Here is a 22,203-nt window from a genome sequence, read left to right on the forward strand (position 1 = left end):
GGCCCCCGGCTGGGCGGCGACATGGACCCGCTGCCCCCCCGCGCTGCTTGCCAGCCCGAGCGGGCCCCCGGCGAGCCCCCGGCCTGCCCCGAGGAGGGGCCTCGCCTGCGAGCCGTCTTCGATGCCCTGGACCGCGATGGGGACGGCTTTGTCCGGATAGAGGAGTTCGTTCAGTTTGCCACGGTCTATGGAGCAGAGCAGGTAACCTACGGCCAGGCCCCTGGATTTGAGCGGGGCTGGCGCGAGGGACCTGTGGCGGTTGCCTGAAGGGCTTTGGGGTGCTTAGTTCTGGTGCTCAGATACCTTGCTCTCATATGAGGTAACCTGCTGTTCATAATGAAACAATGTTATCCTGAGCCGCTACTTAGGTGGGAGTGGGGGCCCCAGGTGGGCAGCACTCCCATTGACTTTGATCAGCATTGCTGCTTTTGCTTTAGGATGGGCACCATAGAGCGACAAAAGGGACAGTGGCCCTGGCACCGTTACGCTCCTTCCGTTGTCCTGGTCTGTGGCATGGTGTGTAAAACTAGGTGCTGCTCTAATTTCATGTAGTTTTTAGATGCAAGGAAGACAGTTTGATATCCTGGTTCTTAAACCTTGTTTTAAATTGATGCATTTTAAACATTAGTTTTATTTCTGCCACTTAGGTAGGGAAGCAAAGGCAGACTTTTAGAATCCTAACCCCATTCACGGTTTTCTTGGGTTCATTGGCCCTTCATGCTTTGCACCTGTTCCTGTTGGCTTGGCATGTCAGGTTCCAGCCTAATGGAATAAAGAGTTACTGAGCGCTGATAACACAGACAGGGGCCTGACTGGTGAAAAGAGAGCTCCCTTAGCAGTTCTACAGGTGAAGAAGGATGTGTGCATCTGTGACCAGGTGGAGAGCTCCCTACTCTCTGGAAGTCAATTTGGCAATATCTTCCTCCATGAATTCAGCCTTTTATATTTTAGATGCTATTGTTTGCTTAGGTTAACCTTTCTATTAGACCATTCACCTAGGCTAAGTATTTGGGTAAAGACCCTCCTCTTAAGGTGGGGCTTGGATAAGTTGGCATCTTATTCTAGGTCCCTTGAACATCAAAATAACGAAAATTGTCACGTGCGTATGTATTGTCTTAAGAAATATCGCTGAAGAAAAGGATTAAAACAAAAGAAAATTTGGCAGTTGTACTCCAGATATGGTTGAGTGGTCTTTGAAACAGTGTGTTAACCTGAGCAAATTTAGTGACGTAGAGTAATTTTAAGCTTTTGGCCTATCCAGGCCTCTTCAGATGAAGGACAGCAGTGGGTTTGAAAGAGACTGAATGGCACAGAGGCCTATGTTAGTTTGAAAGCTTGCAGTGTGTCGAGGAAGCTAGCTGGCTGGAAAGCCTATCCATTCATTTAAAAGGGAACTCCACTTTTATTGATTTCTGTGTTCTTCAAAGCAAATAAAATAATGCAGATCAAGCAGATGTTAAGCAGTTGGTCGCTATTACAGTATTTATAAACCATGGATGTTTTGTGCTTATGGCCACTGTTTTTCTTGTACATGTGACCATATATGCGATTACTGAGCATCAAGTAGCTCCATTTCTGACGGGCATGATTTTTCTCTTCTGTTTTTCTTCTTTTTCCGTTTTTTAAAATAGCCTTCTTTTTCTTGCCTTCCGTTGTATTGTACCATGGCAAGCTTGGATTTCAATTTATGCTCTTGTAGCAGCTCAAATGTGGTGATGTAATATGAAGCCACCTGGTCTGACTCAAAATGTAGAGAGCTAATGGTTGACATTATATAGAAGAGGACAAAAATAAATTAGTTGCTCTTTCAACCTTGGCTTGCACTGATACCGTCACAATCCCAAACTGTATTCCAAATAATAATGTGGTTTTGGCTCTGTGTAGATCTTAAAAGAGCTGCGAGCTTAAGTGAGGCAAGTCAGCGAGTTCCTTGTACACAATACATAGTATTTGCTGTTTCATGACACACTATCTTGAATTTGTGTGTGCATTTCAAGCAGAGGAAGCTTTTGGTTTATTTCAAAGTGTAAGAGAGTGAATGAGATTAATTTCTTATGGATATTTTCTAACAAGCCAACAACATATCCTTTAAATTTTCAAATCACAGGGAAGACTCCTTAAATCTGAGAGATGCTCTAGGAAAGGGTGTGCATGAAGTTTCATTTGCCATCTTTATTGCATCATTAAATGAGTAATATACCTGTGTGCAGATTTATAAGTTTGAGAACTCATTCCCAGGAAAGCCATCCACTTAAATCCCATAGACTCGCTACTACTTTATCTCTTGGGGGCTGTAAAGAATCATTCACCCCAAAGACAGGAGGTTGACTTAATTTTTTCCCCTCCCTTTCTCAGTTCCATGATTGACTTTTTTGGGGATAGCTCTCTCTCTCCAAGGGTACTATTTCCGAGTTGAGGGCAAGGGCTACTGAAGAACCATTGTGTAATACTCCTTCCAACTGCTCCTCATTGATATCTAAAGGAAGGGGAAGCTAGAGTCTTTCCATGTAACATTGAAAACAGAGGAGTAAAAGTTGTAAAGGAGTAAAACCACAGCCTAGGGGAAGTTAGCAAAGAACTGTAATGAAAGCTGTTGTTCACCACCTTCATTTCCAATCCACCCCACTCAAAATAGAGAATTTAAATTTTCTTTGAGTAAAACACTTTGTAAGCTGCTTTGGCAGCTTCCCAGAGGAATTCCAGTGATCATGTTTCTTTATTTTGAAGGGAGAATCTGTAAATAATGTTAAATACTAGTCGTAATGAGTATCTTTGTAATATCTAGTAGCCGGGGTTGGGGCCAAGAAATGATTTAAAATTATGAACAGCTGAAACTGACAAGAAAGCAGGGAGGATGTCAAGACCCCTGGACCTGCCCTGATCAGTGTTCTCTGTGTTGTCTCCATGCTGGATCCAGGGTGTGCAACTTGCATCCCCTCTCCCCCTTTAATTCAGCTGACTTCAGAGACATGATAATGAGCCATGATTCAGGCTTTTCTCTCTCTCCTCCACAGGTGTTAATAACCCTCCTATCTTTTTTTTCTTTTCATGGTCTTGGTGTTCCACTATTCAGATGATCCTTTCTTCTGCAGTTTTGCTGTGTTAGCCATTCCTGAGGATAAGGTCTTTCTTCTGCTAAAAAAAAATTAACTTGGATTTGGTAATATTAATTCGGGTGTAGAAATGGCTTAATTTTATTATTTATTTAGTGAATGCAAATCTGTGAAGCCAAGCAATAGCCTCCTCATTAACTGAGTGCGAAGTTATTAATCCGCCTCTTAGTTTGTAGAGGGGACACTCCTTGGTGATGTGCAGCATAGTTTGCATCTCTTTACAAGTGCACGGTGGGTTAGCACTAAGGCCCCAGCAGTGAAGGTTGGCTGTGCAGGGGCCTTGGCCTGTCCTGAACCTGTTTAGCAGGGACCGCTCTTGCCATTATAGTTCAAAGCCAGCAGGTTGATAAGTGGGGTTTGTCACAAGGAACTTGTTTGTGACATCTTGTAATTCCCATTCCTTGATCCAGAAATGGCTGACAGTGAAGAATTGGAGGCACTGTCAAGATGCTCAAGATTTTGTTTTATGAATCTGAATAAGATGTGTACATATAACTGTAATGACAACAGAACTAATGATAATATCTTCTGACTATTTTTACTTAGTTTTATGTTTTCTTTTTTTAAATTTTATATGTAAAGTAGCAAATTAGTGCACATTCAAGTAAATATATATATTTTTTGCTTTCATCTTCACTGACTAATATAGTGCTAGCTCCATAGCATATTAGTAAAGCTTCTAGTTTGTCTTTAGGCAGAGACAAATGTATTTTGTGTGATGATGTGTCATACCATCTGCACACCCTTTTCAGAATCCTAGATCCCCTGTAATTGTCTGTCTGCAGAGAAGTCCTGCAAATTGGTAGAGATGTTCCCTTATTCAATGTGTCTATCAATTTTGTTAAACCTGCTAAAACTATAAATTAATAAGATGTTTTTGTTGTTGTTGTTATCAAGTTGACAGAACCAATTTGAGGGATATTTGTTGTGTTGTGTAGTCCTTAGGGTATCAATGAAAATGGAAGCCAACAAGCTTAGCTTGTTTAACTACATACCTTCTGACAATCTTCCTATATCAAACAATACAATTAAATAGAACATGAGAGCATACAGATTACAGCCACTGAATGTGCAAACATCATGGAAAGTAAGGCAAATGTGTTTTGCATTTCCTAACGGTGGCTTTTAAGATGAACAAAGCTGTATGACTCTGCTCAGTTCTCAAAACCTTTTCTGCACCTTTGCTTTTCCTGTCTACACATTAGGAATCATACCAATATCACAGGGATGCTGTGAGACTTAGTTCATTAATGGCAGTTAAGTGCTTTGGGGTGAAGAGTTCTGCAGGAATATACAGCACTGATTATTTCAGTCTGATCAGTGCACCAGCCTACACAGTACCCAGTTTGTTTCGGAAAGAAGGCCATGTGTTAAACATGAGGCAAGATGCATGTTCTTTGTTCAGGCTGTCTAATGATCCTATACCAAACTTGCTCGGTTTACAATTTGCTGCTCTTAAGTTTGCCAGCCCTCCAACATCATCTGAATGTCATGCTTTGTTTCACCTGGCTGAGTGATATTCAGGGTTACTGACATAGCTGAGATTTACTTTAATATGTAGATTGTGAATAAATGTATTTCTGCATGTTGCTCCTGATAACTTTTAAACAGTTGCTCCTTGGAACAGTTGGTTCTGTTGTTGAGTGTTTATGATCGAATCGGCAAGTAACTTCAACTACAATGGAAGTAAGCTCAACATCCTCGTAGGAGGAAATATGCTCACAAAAATAGCCTCAACACCTTAACACTTGCAAGAGGGATTTTAGAGGCTTTTTCCTTAAAAAGAAAAAAAATACAAGCTTCCTTTTTCTTGTAAGTCAGGACTGAGGGAACTATAACATTGTTGTCTGAAGGTTAGTTAAGTATCTGTAACAGCCACAGGTGGTACTCCTGTCTCCAAACAAGCAAGAGAGCAGGCAGGCAGGCAAGAAAGAAAAGTATGAGTTAAGTGGAAAGGGATAGGATTTAGACCACACAATATCCTTTAAAAAATGAAGATCCAGCACACCTGAAGCTACTGTGGGGGTGGAATTAGGATGAGAGAGAAGAAAGTTCAGGGAGTAAGCAAGAGTACATGAACATACAGACTTAAATACAGAAGTAGGAAGTTTGTCAGAGAATTAATTGGTCTGTTGGATTACCAGGGAGAAATAGTAACAGGATAAAGATCTATCGGAGAAGAGAAATATTGGTAATTTATTTGCATCAGCCTGCACAAGAGGGTAGGGTAGGAAGGTGTCTGTTTTTCTCCCCAAAATGGTGGTAGTAGAACAAACTGTTAACTTTAAAAATAGCAAGCCATGTGAACCAGTTGGTTATCAATAAGTTAAAAAAGGAATTTTAAGGATGAAGTGGCTAACAAGAACATGCAGTATCTAACAAGAGCCGGTTACTATACCAGAGAACTGGGGCTTGGAAGTGGTAGGATGATCTTTCAAATTTGGGGCTACTGAGATAACCGTTGTGTGCCAGATTAGTTGACAGAAGAAAGAGCTTAAAAAACAGACTTAGATAAATATGAAAGGATTGGGAGAAACCACTTCGGGGTGTCTGTCTTGTAAAAAAGAAAATATCTGCACAGTATCTTGGAACTTTTTGTTCATGTCATATAAATGGTAGATAAAGGGAGAAATGCTTGAAAAAAAAAAAGTTGTAGTTAGTTCTGTCTAAGGCTAACCATTGGCGATGTCCTTGCAAACCAGTTAAAGGAACCTTGTAGTTGTGGGGTGAAAGGTAAAGGGCTCTCAAAGCTTAGAAGTTTAAGGAATTAAAACCAAATATAGGAGTACACCATTACTTTTCCAAATGGCAAAGTGCTGCTGGTGAATTGCGGTATGGATCTGCATTTTGACTGATTCTTTTATTTAATGGCTTGGAAAAATGGGAGTAGGCTAGCAAGAATTTTATTTATTCACTTATTTGATTCATAAGCTGTCCTTAATTTAGGACAGTCTAGACCAAGACAAGAGAAGACAGCAGATAGCTGTATCATGGTCTTGTCCTTTAGTTATGTGAGTGCATTGATAGATGAAATGTATTGACATCATGCTGGGCGGTGTACATTTTGAAGGAATAATTTAAACTTCTATACATAGTGAAGAGAGGTACTAGATATAATGATAACAGCTATACAATGTTTTGTTTTGTTTTGGAACTTACTCCAGAAAAATGGAGAAAGGGGAAACCTTATCTACTTATTTGAGATGTTGAGGTATGAAAAGAGTATGAGGTCAAGTTTAAAAAAGATTCTTCCAGACTAAGAGAAGCCAGAGGGCTTCAGACAAAACTCATTCTTAGGAAGCAAACAAGCAAACCCTCACCACGATCTGCTGGCTGGAAAACTAGCTCCGCGGTAGGACCCAGAGGGTGGTGGTGGATGGAAGTCAATCATGGTGCACTGTGACCAGTGGGGTCCCTCAAGGCTCTGTCCTAGAACCTATACTTTTTAACATCTTCATCAGTAATGTAGACATTGGTGTCAGAAGCGGGCTGGCCAGGTTTGCCAACGACGCCAAACTTTGGGGTAAAGTATCCACACCTGAGGACAGGAGGGTGATCCAGGCTAATCTTGACAGGCTCATGAAATGGGCGGACGAGAACCTGATGGTGTTCAACACCGAAAAATGCAAGGTTCTCCACCTTGGGAGGAAAAACCTACAGCATGCTTATAGGCTCGGCAGCGCTACGCTGGTTAGCACTACAGATGAAAGGGACTTGAGGGTCATGACTGACCACAAGATGAAGATAAGCCTGTAATATGATGCTGCGGCTAGTAAAGCAAGCAAAACGCTGGCTTGCATCCATAGATGCTTCTCAAGCAAATCCTGGGACATCATTCTCTCGTTATACTCCGCCTTGGTGAGGCCACAGCTGGAGTACTGTGTCCAGTTTTGTGCTCCACAATTCAAAAAAGGATGTGGAGAAGCTTGAGAGAGAGTGCAGAGAGGAGCCACACGCATGAACAGAGGTCAGGAAAACAGACCTTATGACGGCAGGCTGAGCGCCATGGGACTCTTCAGCCTGGAAAAGCGCAGGCTCAGGGGCGATCTGGTGGCCACCTCTAAGTTTATCAGGGGTGTTCACGAGGATCTGGGGGAACGTCTGTTCACCAGAGCGCCCCAAGGGATGACACAATCGAACAGTCACAAACTCATCCGTGACCGATTCAGGCTGGACATGAGGAAGAACTTCTTTACTGTCCGAGCCCCCAAGGTTTGTAATAGTTTGCTGCTGGAGGTGGTTCAAGCACCTACTCTGAATGCCTTCAAGAGACATTTGGATGTTTATCTTGCTGGGATCCTATGATCCCTGCTGGCTTCTTGCCCCTGGGGCAGGGGTCTGGACTCGATGATCCTACAGGGTCCCTTCCAGCCTGAATGTCTATGAAATCAATGCAAGTTGCAACTCAAAATCATTTCACAGAATAAAATGTGGTACCCTAGTTTGGGGACAGACTTTTAAAACAAGCTGAACAGCAAGTACAAAGGACTATGATTTATGAACACACCCAGGTGTGATGTTGAACACACCCAGGATGTTTCATGTTGAGGTATGAAAAAAGTATTTTGAACCAAAAGATTGATTGGGAGTTCCTCCTTCTAATCCTAGAATGAGAGTAATTGGAAATGGAAAAGGCCATTTGCACCTATGTAAATATATTACATGATGCTATGAAAAATTACCCTGTGTAGTTTATTTGGGATACTTACAAACTAGACTAAGACATATGGCCTCCTGTCTTGGGAGTGGCTTACAGTCTGTTAGTTACTTGTCAGTTTTGTTTTCATGATGAAAAACTTTACATTTGATTCCATCTCTCCTAGTTTGATCCTCTTGCTACAAACTACTGTTTGCCCTTGATATTTACAAATATTTGCGTAGGCTGAACGGCACCCTTTTTCCTCATTAGCTGGTCTTTGCATATATATAACTTTTTTTTCCCTCCTATGTTAATTTCTCCAGCCTATTCATTTGTTCTTGTTGCTCTTCTGACCTCTCTCCAATTTATATCAATATCTGCCTTGGCGCACAATGCCAAGAACTGGACACAGTGTTCCTGGTGAAATCACACTTGGGTGTGTTCATACTGTGTTCTCTACATCATAGTCCTTTGTACTTGCTATTCAGCTTGTTTTAAAAGTCTGTCCCCAAACTAGGGTATCACACTTTATTCTGTGAAATGATCTTGAGTTGCGACTTACACTGGGTTTGTTTGTTTGCTTCCTCAGAATGAGTTTTGTCCGAAGTCCTCTGGCTTCTCTTAGTCTGGAAGAATCTTTTTTTAACTTGACCTCCTACTCTACAGTATAATCTAATTTACAATGAGGTTCTTGATCCCTACTGATGTATATGTAATTTTTCTCTGATTTCACTTATTGTGAGATGTATTAAGCTATGAACCCACCCAGGATCCCAGCACTCTGATTTTGGGGAAATGTATAAAACAGAACATCTATGGAAGACCTTGAATCCTGAGATCTTCTTGTCCTGGTTGTGTTACTAGAGTGAATAGTTTTCCTCTAGGAATCTTACATTATAAATCCAATATCTTAGACTATCTAAATTGTGTCCAACTGTAAGCTAAGCTGCCAATGCAGCAACTTTCAACAAATTTAAATGACTTTTAGTGGTGGCTTTTTGAGAATGGTGTTATAATTTCAATATTTGAATTAGAATTTCAAAGAACAATTTTCAGTATATGTATACATGCATACTTTAGCTTGCCTCTGGACAGACCGACAGAATTTTTCATCTGAGTACAAGGCATGTGTATGTTGGATAAAAATAAAAGGGGAAATGAAACTTTAAATTATAACTGTGTTGACTAAAGGTCCAGCCCTGTGCTATTGAAATCAATGACAAAATTTTAATTAACATGAATGAATGAAAAGTTGAGCTTTAACTTCCCTCCAGTATTCAACAGGTGTGGTGGAAAACCTACCCTAGTGATTAGACTGTTTTTTTTTGTTCTGTTTTGTTTTGTGTTTTCCTTTAGAAAGCTGTTTTGTTGTTTTATTAATAAAATATCGCATGCTAGGGAAACTCAAGGAGACCCTGCACCTGTCTCTCTCTCCCCTGTGACAGGAAAAAGCACCTCAAAGGGCAAATACTCTTCTGTTTCTTCACATATATAATTTGTCTGCTTGTTGCAAGGTAGCTGAAAGTGAAATTTGAAAATCAAAGTTTCTGCATCAGACGGCCACATTTTAAAATGAAAAACCCTATTAAAAGATTTATATTTATAGAATGGATGAATGTTTTAGGCCTGGAGTATAGGGTGTGTGTGGTTGGTTTATAACTTTTTAAAAGAATCTTTCTTCAAAGTGGACAGAGAATTATTATATCATAAACGGATATTGCATGTAGAATAGTACTAAAACAAAATCTGGGTTTGATTTATTTATATTTGTGCTACTGTTCCATTGACTAAATGGCTTGCCCAGACTGGATTAAGTCTACTGTGATGTTGAACTTTGGTGGTGGTCCTAAGGGGGAACACATTTCTTTGAATAATTTTTGGATATTAAATTCAAACAAGGAAACTTTCCTTCCTCAACCCAGGTTATAAATTCAGCCCCTGGGCTAGGGATTTTAAAAGCAGAGGAAGATCTTCCCATCTGAGATCTGTACAAAGAACTTTCTTCTGTTTGGAACAAAGAGTAGTGTTTTGATTAAGTCTCTTGTTTGGTGCCTGGAATACCAGAGTTCAGCTCTTTGGCTCTACCAAACTTCCCATGTGACCTTGGCCAAGTCACTAATTGCATTTTACAGTTATCAAAGTAACGCTGATTTTATGTAGGATATGTTTGCTAACAGGTGAGGTGCTAGGGTACCACAATGGACCCATCATAGCTCAGGGTTAGACTTTGAAGCCTCTTCAGATCCTCGAGTCTTTTGTGGCTCCTGAAGTTCATGGAGGGCCTTCAGATACATTATCTTATCCCTCCTTAGGGACTGATGAATCTGTTTTGGCTGATCTGGACTGCCATTTATGATGCTAGTACAGTAAGCTGCCATCTGGTTGTGACCTCTTTGTGCTATTGTAGTATCAGTGTTAATGGCATAATTTGGCCTGCTGACCTTTTTTTGAGCTTGACAATATGCTAAAGAAACAAATGTCTTAATTTGCAGGTCCCTTATTTAATTTTAGGGGTTGTTAATTTAGGCAAATAACCTTTTAGCTTGTAAACTGAAGATGCTTGGATTGCTATTGTTTCATTCTAACAAATACAAGTGTACATGGTATCATTTTTAAACTTATTTTCTAAATTAGAATAGCACTAACTGAACTTTGAGAGAAGGAAAGGGAGAACATTGTATTCTTACACTTACTCTGCTTTACAAGGGACTGCTTCTTATCTATAGAAGCCTGCAGCAAAACCTTCATTGGCCTTATGCAGAACCAGGCCTAACTTTCTTAACTTTGGGTAGGGAAAACCTTCTTTAGTGTCTAGATATTGTATCTATAGCAATATCTAATTGGTTACACTAGAAATGCTAAGTATTTGGTTCACTGTTTCAAGCTTACTTCATCTGGTGGTGATGGTATTTGTCAAAATGTATATTAAAGAGAAGAGATGGGAATTCCTTGGAAGCACTGCTGTAAGGGAAAATGTTTAGTATTATTATGAGTAAAGTTTAAACCTTGAGTTGCTAATACTAAATAGCAGCTTTTGATCTATGATATGAACTCCTTTATTTAGGAGTTCCATTAGTAATCTTGTCAAGTGACTGGGTATGATCACAATGATGCACACTATTGTATTTCAGCATTCTAAGTATTAGTCAAGGCTTGTGGTTTTTGCTTTGTTCTTTTGGAACAGTTTGAGGAAAGTAGTATGCTGCGCTTGATGAATCTAGTCCAGACACTCTTTGAGGCAGTCTCTTTCTTGTGTAAAAACTCACCTTGCCAAAACCTTGTCTGGTTTCAAATCTATCAGCAACCTTTTAGGTTTTCATTTTCCTTCATGAGAAATAAGTTCTCTTTTGTGTTTATCTCCTTTAAGCTCTTTTACAGATCTTTAGCAGCACTCTTATGTCTAAAATATATTTTTAACAGGTTACTCCTTTTTAAGAAAAACTGTAAGGTAGATATTGGGATTTTTTTGTTTTGTTTTTTTTAACTGTTGCCAAAAAAAATTCACTAGAAGAGTGATTTTTAGTAGAATAATGCACTTTCCTATGATTCTCTATTAGAAACTGTTCATTCTTGCAAGTCAAACCATGTTAAGGTTGCTTCTGAGTTTGCTTTTGTCTTCGTAAAACTAAATCAACTAAATGTAACAGATAACCAGGGATTTGAGTTTGCCATTTCCCATGGGGAAACAGAGAAAAACACTGATTTCCCCCTTTACCAGGGGAAAACGAAGGTTTCCCATTTTAGCAGAGAAACCTGTGGATGTTGCTGTTTTGCAATGAGCCCTCTGCAGGCTGGCAGAGCTGCAGCCTGCAGGGGGCTGGGAGGGAGTGGGAGGAGGACGATGAGGTAGGGGGCGCCATGCGCATGCACACAGGCAGCCTGGAGAGCAGCTCCTGCAGATATGGCTGGTGGGGGAGGAATGGATTGAGGCCCCCATAGGGAGGGAGTTGGGCAGGGCTGGAGCTGCTGCCCAACCAGGTGGTGTGTGGGGTTTGGGGCCTGGGGCTGCAATGTGCGGGCGCAGGGCCCTGGCGGGGAGTGGGATGGGGCTGCAGGGGGGGTGAGGCCAGCTCCCTGTCACTGCACGCACTCCCTGGGGACAGGGGGGGACCTGTGCCCCCCAGATCTGTGTGTGGGATGGGTTGCGGGCTTGGACTCCCCATCTTGCTGCCCTCCCCTGGGGTCTCTGCAGCCTAGGGGGTGTGACCTGGTGCTGTGGAGCTGTTCAGGAAAGCTGCTTGCATCTGCGAGCTCTGCGCTGCCCTGGCAATTCATCCCCTGCAGCAGCAGCAAGGGGCATGAACCTGTGCCACCACCTCTGCTGCTACATGCACAGGGGACACATTGCTAGGGCAGCATGGAGCTCGCAGCTGCAAGTAACTTTCCTGCATGGCCCTGCTCTGCTCTGCAGTGCTGGATTGCACCTGCCTGGCTGCAGAGGCCCTGGGGGAGGGCAGCAGGGCAGGGAGCCCGAGCCTACCCCCGTCTTGCACACATCTGTGTGGCACGAGTTCCTGTGGCCCTCCCCCCCTCGCATGAGCGGCATGGGGAGCTGGGCTCCACTCAGCTGCAGGAGCTGCTGCCTCCTGCCAGGGGCAGGGGGCTGCAGGCCTGGGTCCCTGGCCCCATAGCCCTGCCAGCTGGGGGCCCCCTCGAGCAGGGCTAGGGGGGCAGGGAGTTGTGGGGAGTGAGGGGTACCAGCAGGTCTGGAGAGGCTGTGCAGGGGGAGTGAGGGGGGCACCAGCATGGCCAGGGGGCTGCGAGGCAGGGGGGGGGGAGGGGAACCAGCAGGGCTGGGGAGGATGTGGGGGGGAGTGAGGGTCCTTTCATTTTAATTGTGGATTTGGGGTTTTTATCAGAGAATATACGATGTATTTTTTAATTGGGGAAACCAGGGTCCCTGTTGATAACTGAAATCCATTACTTCTCTATTCAGAATATTCCCTTCTACGCTTAATTTTCCTCTCTTGTTACAGTTTCATAGTTGGTAGGGTCGGAAGGGACCTGAGCAGATTATCAAGTCCAACCCCCTGCCATGGCAGGAAAAAGTACTGGGGTCAAATGACCCCAGCAAAGTGTCTATCTAGCCTCCTTTTGTTCATCTAACCTCGTCTTAAAGACCCCCCAGGGTAGGAGCCAGCACCACTTATGATTTCCACCTCTCTCCTCATTTATTGTCATGGGATCAAATTCCTTTTGTATCCTTGAAATATCTGTATTTTGAGAGAATAAATATGACTGCAGGCTGCATTTTATATGGGTAGAAGTCATCTAACATTGCTTGTACATGTTCATATTGTTTTCATTTAATTTTTTTTTCCTCCAAGAGAGGATCAGCCTAACAGTGCAGCATAACAGTGGAAGGAAATTTATTTTTCTCACTCTGTTAGGTGGTGCCTCTTAATTTGTCTCTCTCTTGCTGATTTGAAGATGATGATTATACTTCAAACTGTTACTCTTCTAACAGGGATTAAAAAATTTCCAACACTTATCTTGGTTCTCTTTCAAAATCCTTGGCATCTAATGTATAAGAAACCAGCTGCATCATTTCCTTCAAATCCCTCAGGCACACTCACAATACTAATATTGTTCAATCAAGTGGAGTTCTTAAATGTCTCTGTTTAGTTCATTGTGATGCTTGTATGTCATAATGAGAAATGTATCTCTTTTTAGGTTGATTTGTCGGAACATGAGAGGAGGTGGCTTTTCTGGTTATGTCCGCTTCATAGAGAGCCTGCCCATCTGCCTGCTCTAGTAGTTTGCCATTTAAGGCGTTTTGGAGAGCTGTTGCGAGGGGGATAGGGGTGCTGACCTAGTGTGGCAGAGCAGGGGGTGGAGGGAAGGATGCTGACCCAGCTCACAACAGCTCGCCATAACTGCGTAAGTGGCCCTCTAGCCTAAATAATTGGCTACTCCTGTGCTACAGGCTTCTGTGTCTTTCTGGAATTGATGTCAGAGGGGTGTTTGTTGATTTGTTTCATGTAGGGATCACCCTGTCTGCGTAATGTAGCCAGCAGAGGGGCACTGTAAGCAGGTGATGCTCTTCTATCAACATAACATATATGCCATGTGAATGAACCCTGGATGTTATAATCTTTGGGGTTTTTTTGTCCCAGTTATGATGAGGGGATACAGCTGGAATCTGGGTCTGTTACCAAGACCTGGTGGCTTGGCAAAGATAGGACTTAGGTAGCCTGTTGCCGGGGAGATGTCATTTGAGGTTGGGGGAGCTGCCTGTAAACCAGGACAAAGCTGCTTTGAGACAGTTGTCACTTCCTAGGAGGGGCTGGAAGTCATTAATGATGAGTCAACATTGATCAAGTTGGGGACTGCAGATGACAAGAGTTATAGTGTGTCGGAGCAGCCACCCTGCATGCATATAGGTGCCCAAAGTTTCACAGTGGTGTCCAAGAAATGAATATGTTGGGTGGAGTGTTCTAGAGTCGTTGATGGAGGGATAGAAGTTGCTAAAGTCCTGGTGGAATTTTTCCAGAGATTCCTTCCTGTGTGTCAGTATGATCAGTGTTTGCTCCCTCCCTGCCCTTCCTCATTCTTTTCTCTTTCAAGAGTCGGGTGGAATTAGTTGTTGTGCTTGTAGCCATAAGCCTGTTCAAGATGCAATGCTCAAATGTATGAGAAAATATTTAAAGCTCTTCTTTATTTGGTCACTTGCAAAGTCTTGAGTCTGTGGTTGAATATCCTGTCTTTTGTCCTGTTTTTAGTGGCTGTGATTGCATCAGTGGCGGCAAGTCAGAATTGGGATCATCATCTCTCTCTCTGTCTTTTCCCTACCCCCATCTGGAATGGAAGAATAAGCTGCAGAAAACTGGGAACCCATGTTAACCTTAGTATTCAGTCTCCTACAGAGGGTCTGCGTAGGTTACTTCCTTGTTTCTATTTCTCCTTCCACCCTCTCTAAGACCCTAAGACTGGTTCTTCTGTGTAGATTTATTTGAACAGACAGTATTTCATTCATGTCCTTGATTACTCTGGGAGAACATAGGTATTTGCTTACCTCTGGGGAATCCTGTCAGACTAGTTCCTGTACTTTTTTCTTTCTCTGTTCCTCCAGAATCTTGTCTTGTAGAGAGTATATGTGAATGTATGACTTGAAATACTGTGGCTGTAGCAAGTCATGAATATTAGTCATGAGCACAAACTAAAACACTCTACTAAAATTCCATCTGAATCATCAGATCTGTAAATGAGCATGTTCTAATGCTATATAATCATGGATAAAAATGATCCCCTTAACAATTTGATATCTTGCTACTGTATTCATTTTGTTCAGCATGCTTGCTGACACGGATCACAAATTTATCCTTAGGGAATTATATATTTCATACTTTCAACAACTCTCACTAACAGATGCCAGAAGAGTTTCCATCTCCTGTCTGCTTGTAATGCATACTCTCAGTGCAGCATTAAACTGAGTGAAAATATTTCTTGACATTTTTTTTTCACCACATCTGCACTACAGCTGTCTGCTTAACTATCTAAATGAAATACTTAATACAGTAGGATTTCATTAGTGCTTTGTTTAACAAGTCGAACTAAACACTACTATTTTGTCAAATGCCCCAAAAGTTCCTTTCAGTTTTTCTCCATTTTCCATTTCAAAGACTTTGAGGGTTGTGGGTATGCACGTCTGGCTTTAATTCCCACTTGCATGGATTTTCAACACGATGCTTCTGTTTACAGTCAATCCTTGCTGAATCACAGTAAAGCAGTGCTTGAGCTGGCGATATTAGAACATAAGAATGCACCACGGACTGATGGCAACAGTGAGGGTTCACGCACATTGGCCTGGTCACATAAACAAGCCTTTCCAGAATAATTGGACAACTATGGTAAAAAATAAAAATAAACCTTGAAAGCTGCCTGACCTAAAACTTCCAGTATAGCTGGGGTTATGTCCCCTATGGGTGAACAAGGTCCTAACTGAATGCAGAAAGAGCTAGTGTGAATTCAGGATGTTTTGAAGATTTCTGGCCCTTAAGGTGTATCTCATCACTCTTTTTTTTTCCTTGGGGCTGTTGGGAGGTGCTGCATTACATTGGTTCCACCCCAACATGTATTGAAACCTTCAGATTGCTCTGCACACTCATGTTAGCCACTGCTGTGGTGCAACGTGGAAGGTGTTAAGGAACATGGTCAATTTTGAAATTAGCACCCCCCATAGAAGTAAACATTATTGATGGTGGCATTGTTCATTTGTGAAGCAGCAACACATTCTCTATTTCCTTGTTTCCATGCTATTTTTGTCAGAGCTATACTGAAACAGAAGTAGGATGGGGTATATGGCATGAGTGGTTTTGTGACTTGTCTAGATAACTCCTTTCCTTTTGTGCTGTATATATTACATAAACTAAAATAGGTACAGCCATTTGTTGCATCTTTCGTTGTCTATTTAAATAAAAGTGCTGTGGGGTGGAGACCATCCTTTCAGTCTTATGCTCATAACATGCCTAATGTAAGTTTCAACAGGCTCAGAATATATTATGCACTGCTGGGCCTACATCACTGTAACGTTGTTGGCTGTTCTATTGTGTTTACATAATACTTAAAACCACAAAAGATGCTTGTTGCATCTTTTGTGGCTTTACATACTGCACGAACAAAATAGATGCTTGTTGCATTTTTGTTGTCTAGTTGAATAGAAATGCTTTGGGGTAGAGACCATTCTTTCAGTCTTTCTTTCAAAACATGTCCAGTACAATTAAGCTCTGACTTTGAGGTTGCTTGATATAGACCTAGTCTATCAGAAAAAAATTACAAATTTATTTTATTCATTTAATAGAACTGTGTAGTTAGGTTAACTGCTGTTTTGTGGATTTTTTTTTTTTTATATTGCAACAGTAAGAGACTTCTCTCTCTCTTTATTTACTTACTTACTTATTCCTTTTTAACAAAAGGAAAATGTGATCAAGGTTTTGGGGTTTTTTTTGTTTTTGTCTTTCTAATCTGGCAGGGAGACTTGAGGAGCAGCCCTAGTGCCTGAATTAACTTTAACTTTTTGCAATAATTGGGATCTTCAAAGAGTAGCATACCTACGGGTGGGGGAGAGGTACCCACTCAGGGTGCCAAGGTAAGATATTAACACTGGAATAGTGTCCCACTTCCTCCCCCCCCCCCCCCCCCCCCCCCTCCCCCCCCATGAAGTCTGTGCCCTGGCAGCATATCTATGTGAAGAATGCCAGAACAGTCCTTGTTGGTGGCAGAAGCAGTGTCTAGTGCCACTTTTTAAGAGCTACTGCAGCTCAGCTGGGGACTGAATGGGAGTTAGTTCCTGGCATGGGTAAGACTGCTGCCCTCTCCTTCCCCCCCAGTTTGCACCAGATGCTGATTGTGCCCCAAGGGCTGATTGTTTGTTGATTGTCCACCTCTGAAGTAGGTAGATGTAACCAGTTATGTGAGTTTTCCTTCCAGAAATCCCATTTAGTTCTCCCACATAGTAACTGCTTCTGCGTATATAGAAGGTCTGGTCCTAAACTTTTGTCGTGACTTGGGCTTTGGCAGCGTGGCACTTGCTCTTGGTGGAAATAGCAGGTTGAATGCCTGTAGAAAATTTAAAGGACACCATGGAGGGCAATTGCATTTATGCTTCATCTTTCGTAAAAGAACAAGCATTTTTGGCCATGGTGTTTCGTGAAGCTTAGTGCTGTTTATATGGCTGAGTTGATGGCCAGAAGGCTGAAGTCTTCTATTTGCAGGCTGTGTGCGCCACAAAAATAAGAAATTTCAGCTTCTTGATGCTTCCTGCACATTGCAATTTTAAAGTCTGGTGTAGAAAGATAGCTTTCAAGAATAAGAGGGGACTTCATCCATTTAAACTTGGGTCCAGCTACTTAGATTGCAGTCAGTCAAGCAGATGAGTTTGTGTCAGTGATTTGTGTCTAGCTCTTTGAAATTCCTACCTCCTGTTCACAAATTACTGGATTGAAAAAAATCAGCTCATTTCATACAGACTACTGAACTGTCATCAGATATCAAGGACGTGCTATCCTATATTGGTAGGACAGAACCAACCGATTCATTACATAACTGTAAAATTCCTTATTTTGAGCCATCCAGTCTTTATCAGCATTCTTTTCCCCCCCTCTCCTAACTTCCTTCTCAGCATTTTACTATTTTAGAGGGGTTTGAAATTGGAGCTCAATGAAATTCCATGTACTCTTCCAAGAAAAGGAATAATTTCAAGCAAAGAAGCTGTATGATCTGGCAAGGCCAAACTGTTTGCATAAGCCCTTGGAACTGTATCCTAACAAGTGTGTGGAAAATCTATTTGCTACTCTCCAACTGGAAATTCTGCTTGACAGGTTGTGGGGGGTGGGGAAGACGAGGTAGGAGCCTCAACCGTCAATTTCTGGGATTATAATTTTTCAAAGGCAAGACATAGGTTCTTTTTGTAACCAAAAGAACTGGAAGTCTATTAAACAAATTGATACAGTATAGTACTGTTCTCAATCAGCATAGGCAGCTTCCTGTGCCTTATAGTTTATACAGCAGCAGAGTGAAATTGGGTTTGGTCAGAAATCTGATGACAACATCATTTTGCTGGGAAAAGTGCGGGGTTTTTTGGTTTGTTTGTTTTTTGTTTTGTTAATGGAGGGGTTTTTTCTTTTTAAAAATGATTTGGAAACCTAGGAAATTTTTAAACTTAGAAATAGTAAATTTTGATCTTGCCACTAAATGCAGAAAAATGAACCGAGGTCTTCCCCCCCCCCCTTCCAATTTCTGAAATATTTTTTCATTTCAGACTTCCTGTTAAAGCTAGAATGGATCAATAGCAAGGAGAGAGGGATGCTAGACACTGCTTGTTTAACAACATAAGAAATGCCATACTGGGTCAGACCACAGACTTTTTTTTTCCCCCCCCTCTAGCATCTCTAAACTAATGATGGTGGATGCCAGGGAAAGTAATGAACAGAGGATAGATCAGTAGTTCTCAAACATCATACTCTTAAGGCACTCCTTGGAAAATGCTAGTTCTTAGTTTTTGCTCTTTTTTTGACTACAGAAAAATAATAGAACAGTTTTTCTTTTGCGAAACTCAAAGACCACAACTCTGGCTTTCTATTTGCAGTCTCTGGACTTATCTTGTGGATCATGTTTGTAAATCTAACAGTGCTAATATTGTCTGGCATCTTGCAGCACCCTTGAAAAGTGCTCAAGGCACCCCAGGGTGCCATGGCACACTGGTTGAAAATCACTACTCTAGATATACCTGGTTTGATGCTCTCCCTGTAAAGCATCCACTCCAGCCACTGTTAGAGGCTGCATACTGGGCTAGATGGACCATTAGTCTGATACAGCATGGCGTGTGTTTTACCATGGGTCCATCTAGGCCAATCCTCTTCTGTGTCTGTGGCAGGGCATATTTAAGCAGGGCATATGCAGGCCATCTGTCCCTGCCCATACTGCTTCCAGCATTCAGAAACCTAGGAAGCTCTAGTTTAGAACTTAACTGTGTTAAAGGGCTGCAATGGAGGGGAACAATTTTGAAAACAACTTGCCAAAAATTTAAAACCTGAACTGTTTGAATTTTGAACTTTCTTAAATAGAAATTACTTAAATTCTCCAAGTTTTGAAATATTAGTCTTTGACCAGTGCCAAACTGAATTAACAAGATACTGATCAGGTGACTACTATTTAAAAGCCTGTGGGCAGCTGTGAAACTCAAGTCCCTGGATTTCACTTTCTTCCTTCTATGAGAATCAGCTGAGGCAGATTATTTTTTAGCGAATAAGGAAAGAGTAGAGGTGGAGGCTTTGCACCAAAGCAAACCTGGAGAATGTAGGGTGGTGGAGACCACTTTTGCATGTCTGCACGTTCTTCCTTATCTGTTGGGTATCCTGAATGCGGAGGGTGTGAAGTAGAATCCATCAACCTCTGTCTTCTGCAATAGCCATCAGACAGGGTTAAAAGAATACATTTACTTAGTATAGTACTTGTAAATTGCTTATTGCAGCACTGACATTCTGCAACTGAAACTATGGCTTATCTTCTGCTATACAAAAGAAATTCAAGAATTAAATGGTACTCAATGGGGTTTTCTTTAGCAGGTGATTTATAATATACAGTACATTGGATTTTGAGGAACTTGGTTAACTGACAGAGATTTGAGCTACCTTTCTGACGTCTCAGTGATTCCACTGTTTTCCCAGCCTTGTCCCTCTGGAGGGTTTTAGAGTAGAAACTACTGAAAAGTGGTTTCAAAATAAATCTTCAGTTACAAAAAAGGGGGGAAAATATAAAATCATTAATCAGAAATAGATGTTTTTGACTTGACAAGTAATTGAGAGAGGAAGTTAGCAGTGTTCAGTCTGAAGTCAGGGTAGCGATGCACCTCTTGCTCACAAAAACTTGCGCATTTCTGATTCAGTTAGTCTATAAGGTGCATTTCTGTAGTGCCTTCTAATGTTGATATGAGCTTTTTCTACCTCTTAGTTTTACAGGTACCTTTTTAAATATGCATTGGGGAGGTCTCTTGGGTCTGTGACCAAGTGTAACTTTTGATAACTTGAAACTACAAAATATTGCCACCATTCTTGGATTCAGCAGGACAGGGAAGTGCCATCATTGTGGGAGCTGGCTGTATTTGAACATAAGAGGCTATATGGGTCAGATCACAGGTGTCTCTAGCCCAGTACCTTGGTGCTCTCAGTGGTAGAGCCAAGGAGAAAGTATTTAAGTAGGGTGAGGGTTACCATATTTCCAGTTTCAAAAAAGAGGGTGGGAGGATAATGATGTGCCCATGGGGGGTGGGAATATGATTGTGGGGGGGAGGGCAGTGATGTGCCTGTGCCCTGCCCCTTGCTTCCAAGCCACAGCCCCCCCCCAGCCCTGCTGCTGCCCCTCACTCCCAACCCACATTACCCCACAGCCCCCCTGTCCCTGATGATACCCCTCCCTCCTGACCTGCAGCCCCCTGGCCCTGCCTGTGTTCTGCACTCCTGACCTACAGTGCCCCTCACTCCCAACCTGCAGCCCTGTTTTTCCCCCCCACCAACCCTGCAGCAGCTGCCCTTCCCCTGAGAGCAAGGGTACTGGCCCAGGTGCCGGCAGGTTGGCCACGCAGCTCCCTCATTGTGGGGAGGCGGCTAGGAAGGCCAACTGTACCTTGTCGTGCATCCACAGATGCATTTTCAAGCAGGACCAAGGAGGTGATCCTCCCCCTCTATGCGGCACTGGTCAGGCCGCAGCTGGAGTACTGCGTCCAGTTCTGGGAGCCGCACTTTATGGACAGAGTAAATGATGATGCTGGGTAAATCAGCAGTGTGTCAATGTAGAGTGGTAGCAGACAGATGAGCTCTGAGCTGGGGAACTTTGCCAAAGCTGATGAAGAATGAGCGCTGAAAGAACCAGGGGTAAAAGTTACACTGGAGTCAGTGTCATCTGCCTCCATCTATCCCGGGATAGCTGTTCAGCAAAGGCAAACTGGCTATTAGCTGTTCCCCTGCCAGTCGGCAGGAAAGCCTTCTCATAGTCAGGCTAGATATCAGGAGGCACTGCTTCACTGTCAGGGTGACTAGGAGCTGGAACCAACTTCCAAGGGAAGTGGTGCTTGCCCCTACCCTGGGGGTCTTCAAAAGAAGGCTAGACAGACACCTAGCTGGGGTCATTTGACCTCTGCATCCTTTCCCGCCATGGCAGGGGGTCGGACTAGATGATCTGCCCAGGTCCCTTCCGCCCCTAGAAACTATGAAACTCATGCCCCTTTTAAGGCCCCACCCCGCCCCTTATAGTTTCATAGTAGGTAGGGTCGGAAGGTACCTAAGCAGGTCATCAAGTCTGACCCCTTGCCATGGGCAGGAAAGGATGCTGGGGTCAAACGACCCCAGCTAGATGATTGTCTAGCCTCCTTTTGAAAATCCCCAGGGTAGGGGCGAGAACCACTTCCCTAGGAAGTTGGTTCCAGCTCCTAGCCACCCTGACTGTGAAGTAGTGCCCTGTGATGTCCAGCCTGAACCTACTCTCAGTCAACTTATGGCCGTTGTTCCTTATAACTCCTAGTAATGCTCGGGGGAACAGGGACTCTCCCATTGCCTGCTGGTCCCCCTTGGCAAGCTTGTAGGTGGCCACCAGATCCCCTCTCAGCCTTCTCTTGTGGAGGCTGAACAGGTTCATGTCCCATAGCCTCTCCTCGTAGGGCCTGTCCTACTGCCTCCGATCATGCAAGTGGCCCTCCTCTGGACCCTCTCGAAGTTGTCCACATCCCTCCTGAAGTGTGGTGCCCAGAACTGGACAAAGTACTCCAACTGTGGCCTGACCAGTGTTGCATAGAGGGGGAGGATCACCTCCTTGGACCTGCTCGTGATGCATCTATGGATGCATGACAAGGTGCGGTTGGCCTTCCTGACTGTCCCACATTGGCAGCCCATGTTCATCTTGGAGTCTATAATGACTCCAAGATCCTTTTCTGCCTCTGTGCTGACAAGAAGGGAGTTC

The 22,203-nt window shown here is 42.8% G+C and overlaps 1 protein-coding gene across 1 annotated transcript in view; it reads left to right on the forward strand.

Annotated features, from left to right (window-relative positions):
• Positions 1-6: 6 nt before the first annotated feature.
• LOC102368158 (rab11 family-interacting protein 3-like) overlaps positions 7-22,203 on the forward strand; it is a 133,484-nt gene continuing 111,287 nt past the window's right edge. The window contains exon 1 of the mRNA XM_025191596.1: positions 7-201. Coding sequence (XP_025047381.1) covers positions 22-201 — 180 coding nt within the window. The 5' untranslated portion in view covers positions 7-21. The remainder of the gene's footprint in view (positions 202-22,203) is intronic.

Source organism: Alligator sinensis, unplaced genomic scaffold, assembly GCF_000455745.1.
Source record: "Alligator sinensis unplaced genomic scaffold, ASM45574v1 scaffold449_1, whole genome shotgun sequence".
In the NCBI taxonomy this organism is placed as follows: Eukaryota; Metazoa; Chordata; order Crocodylia; family Alligatoridae; genus Alligator; species Alligator sinensis.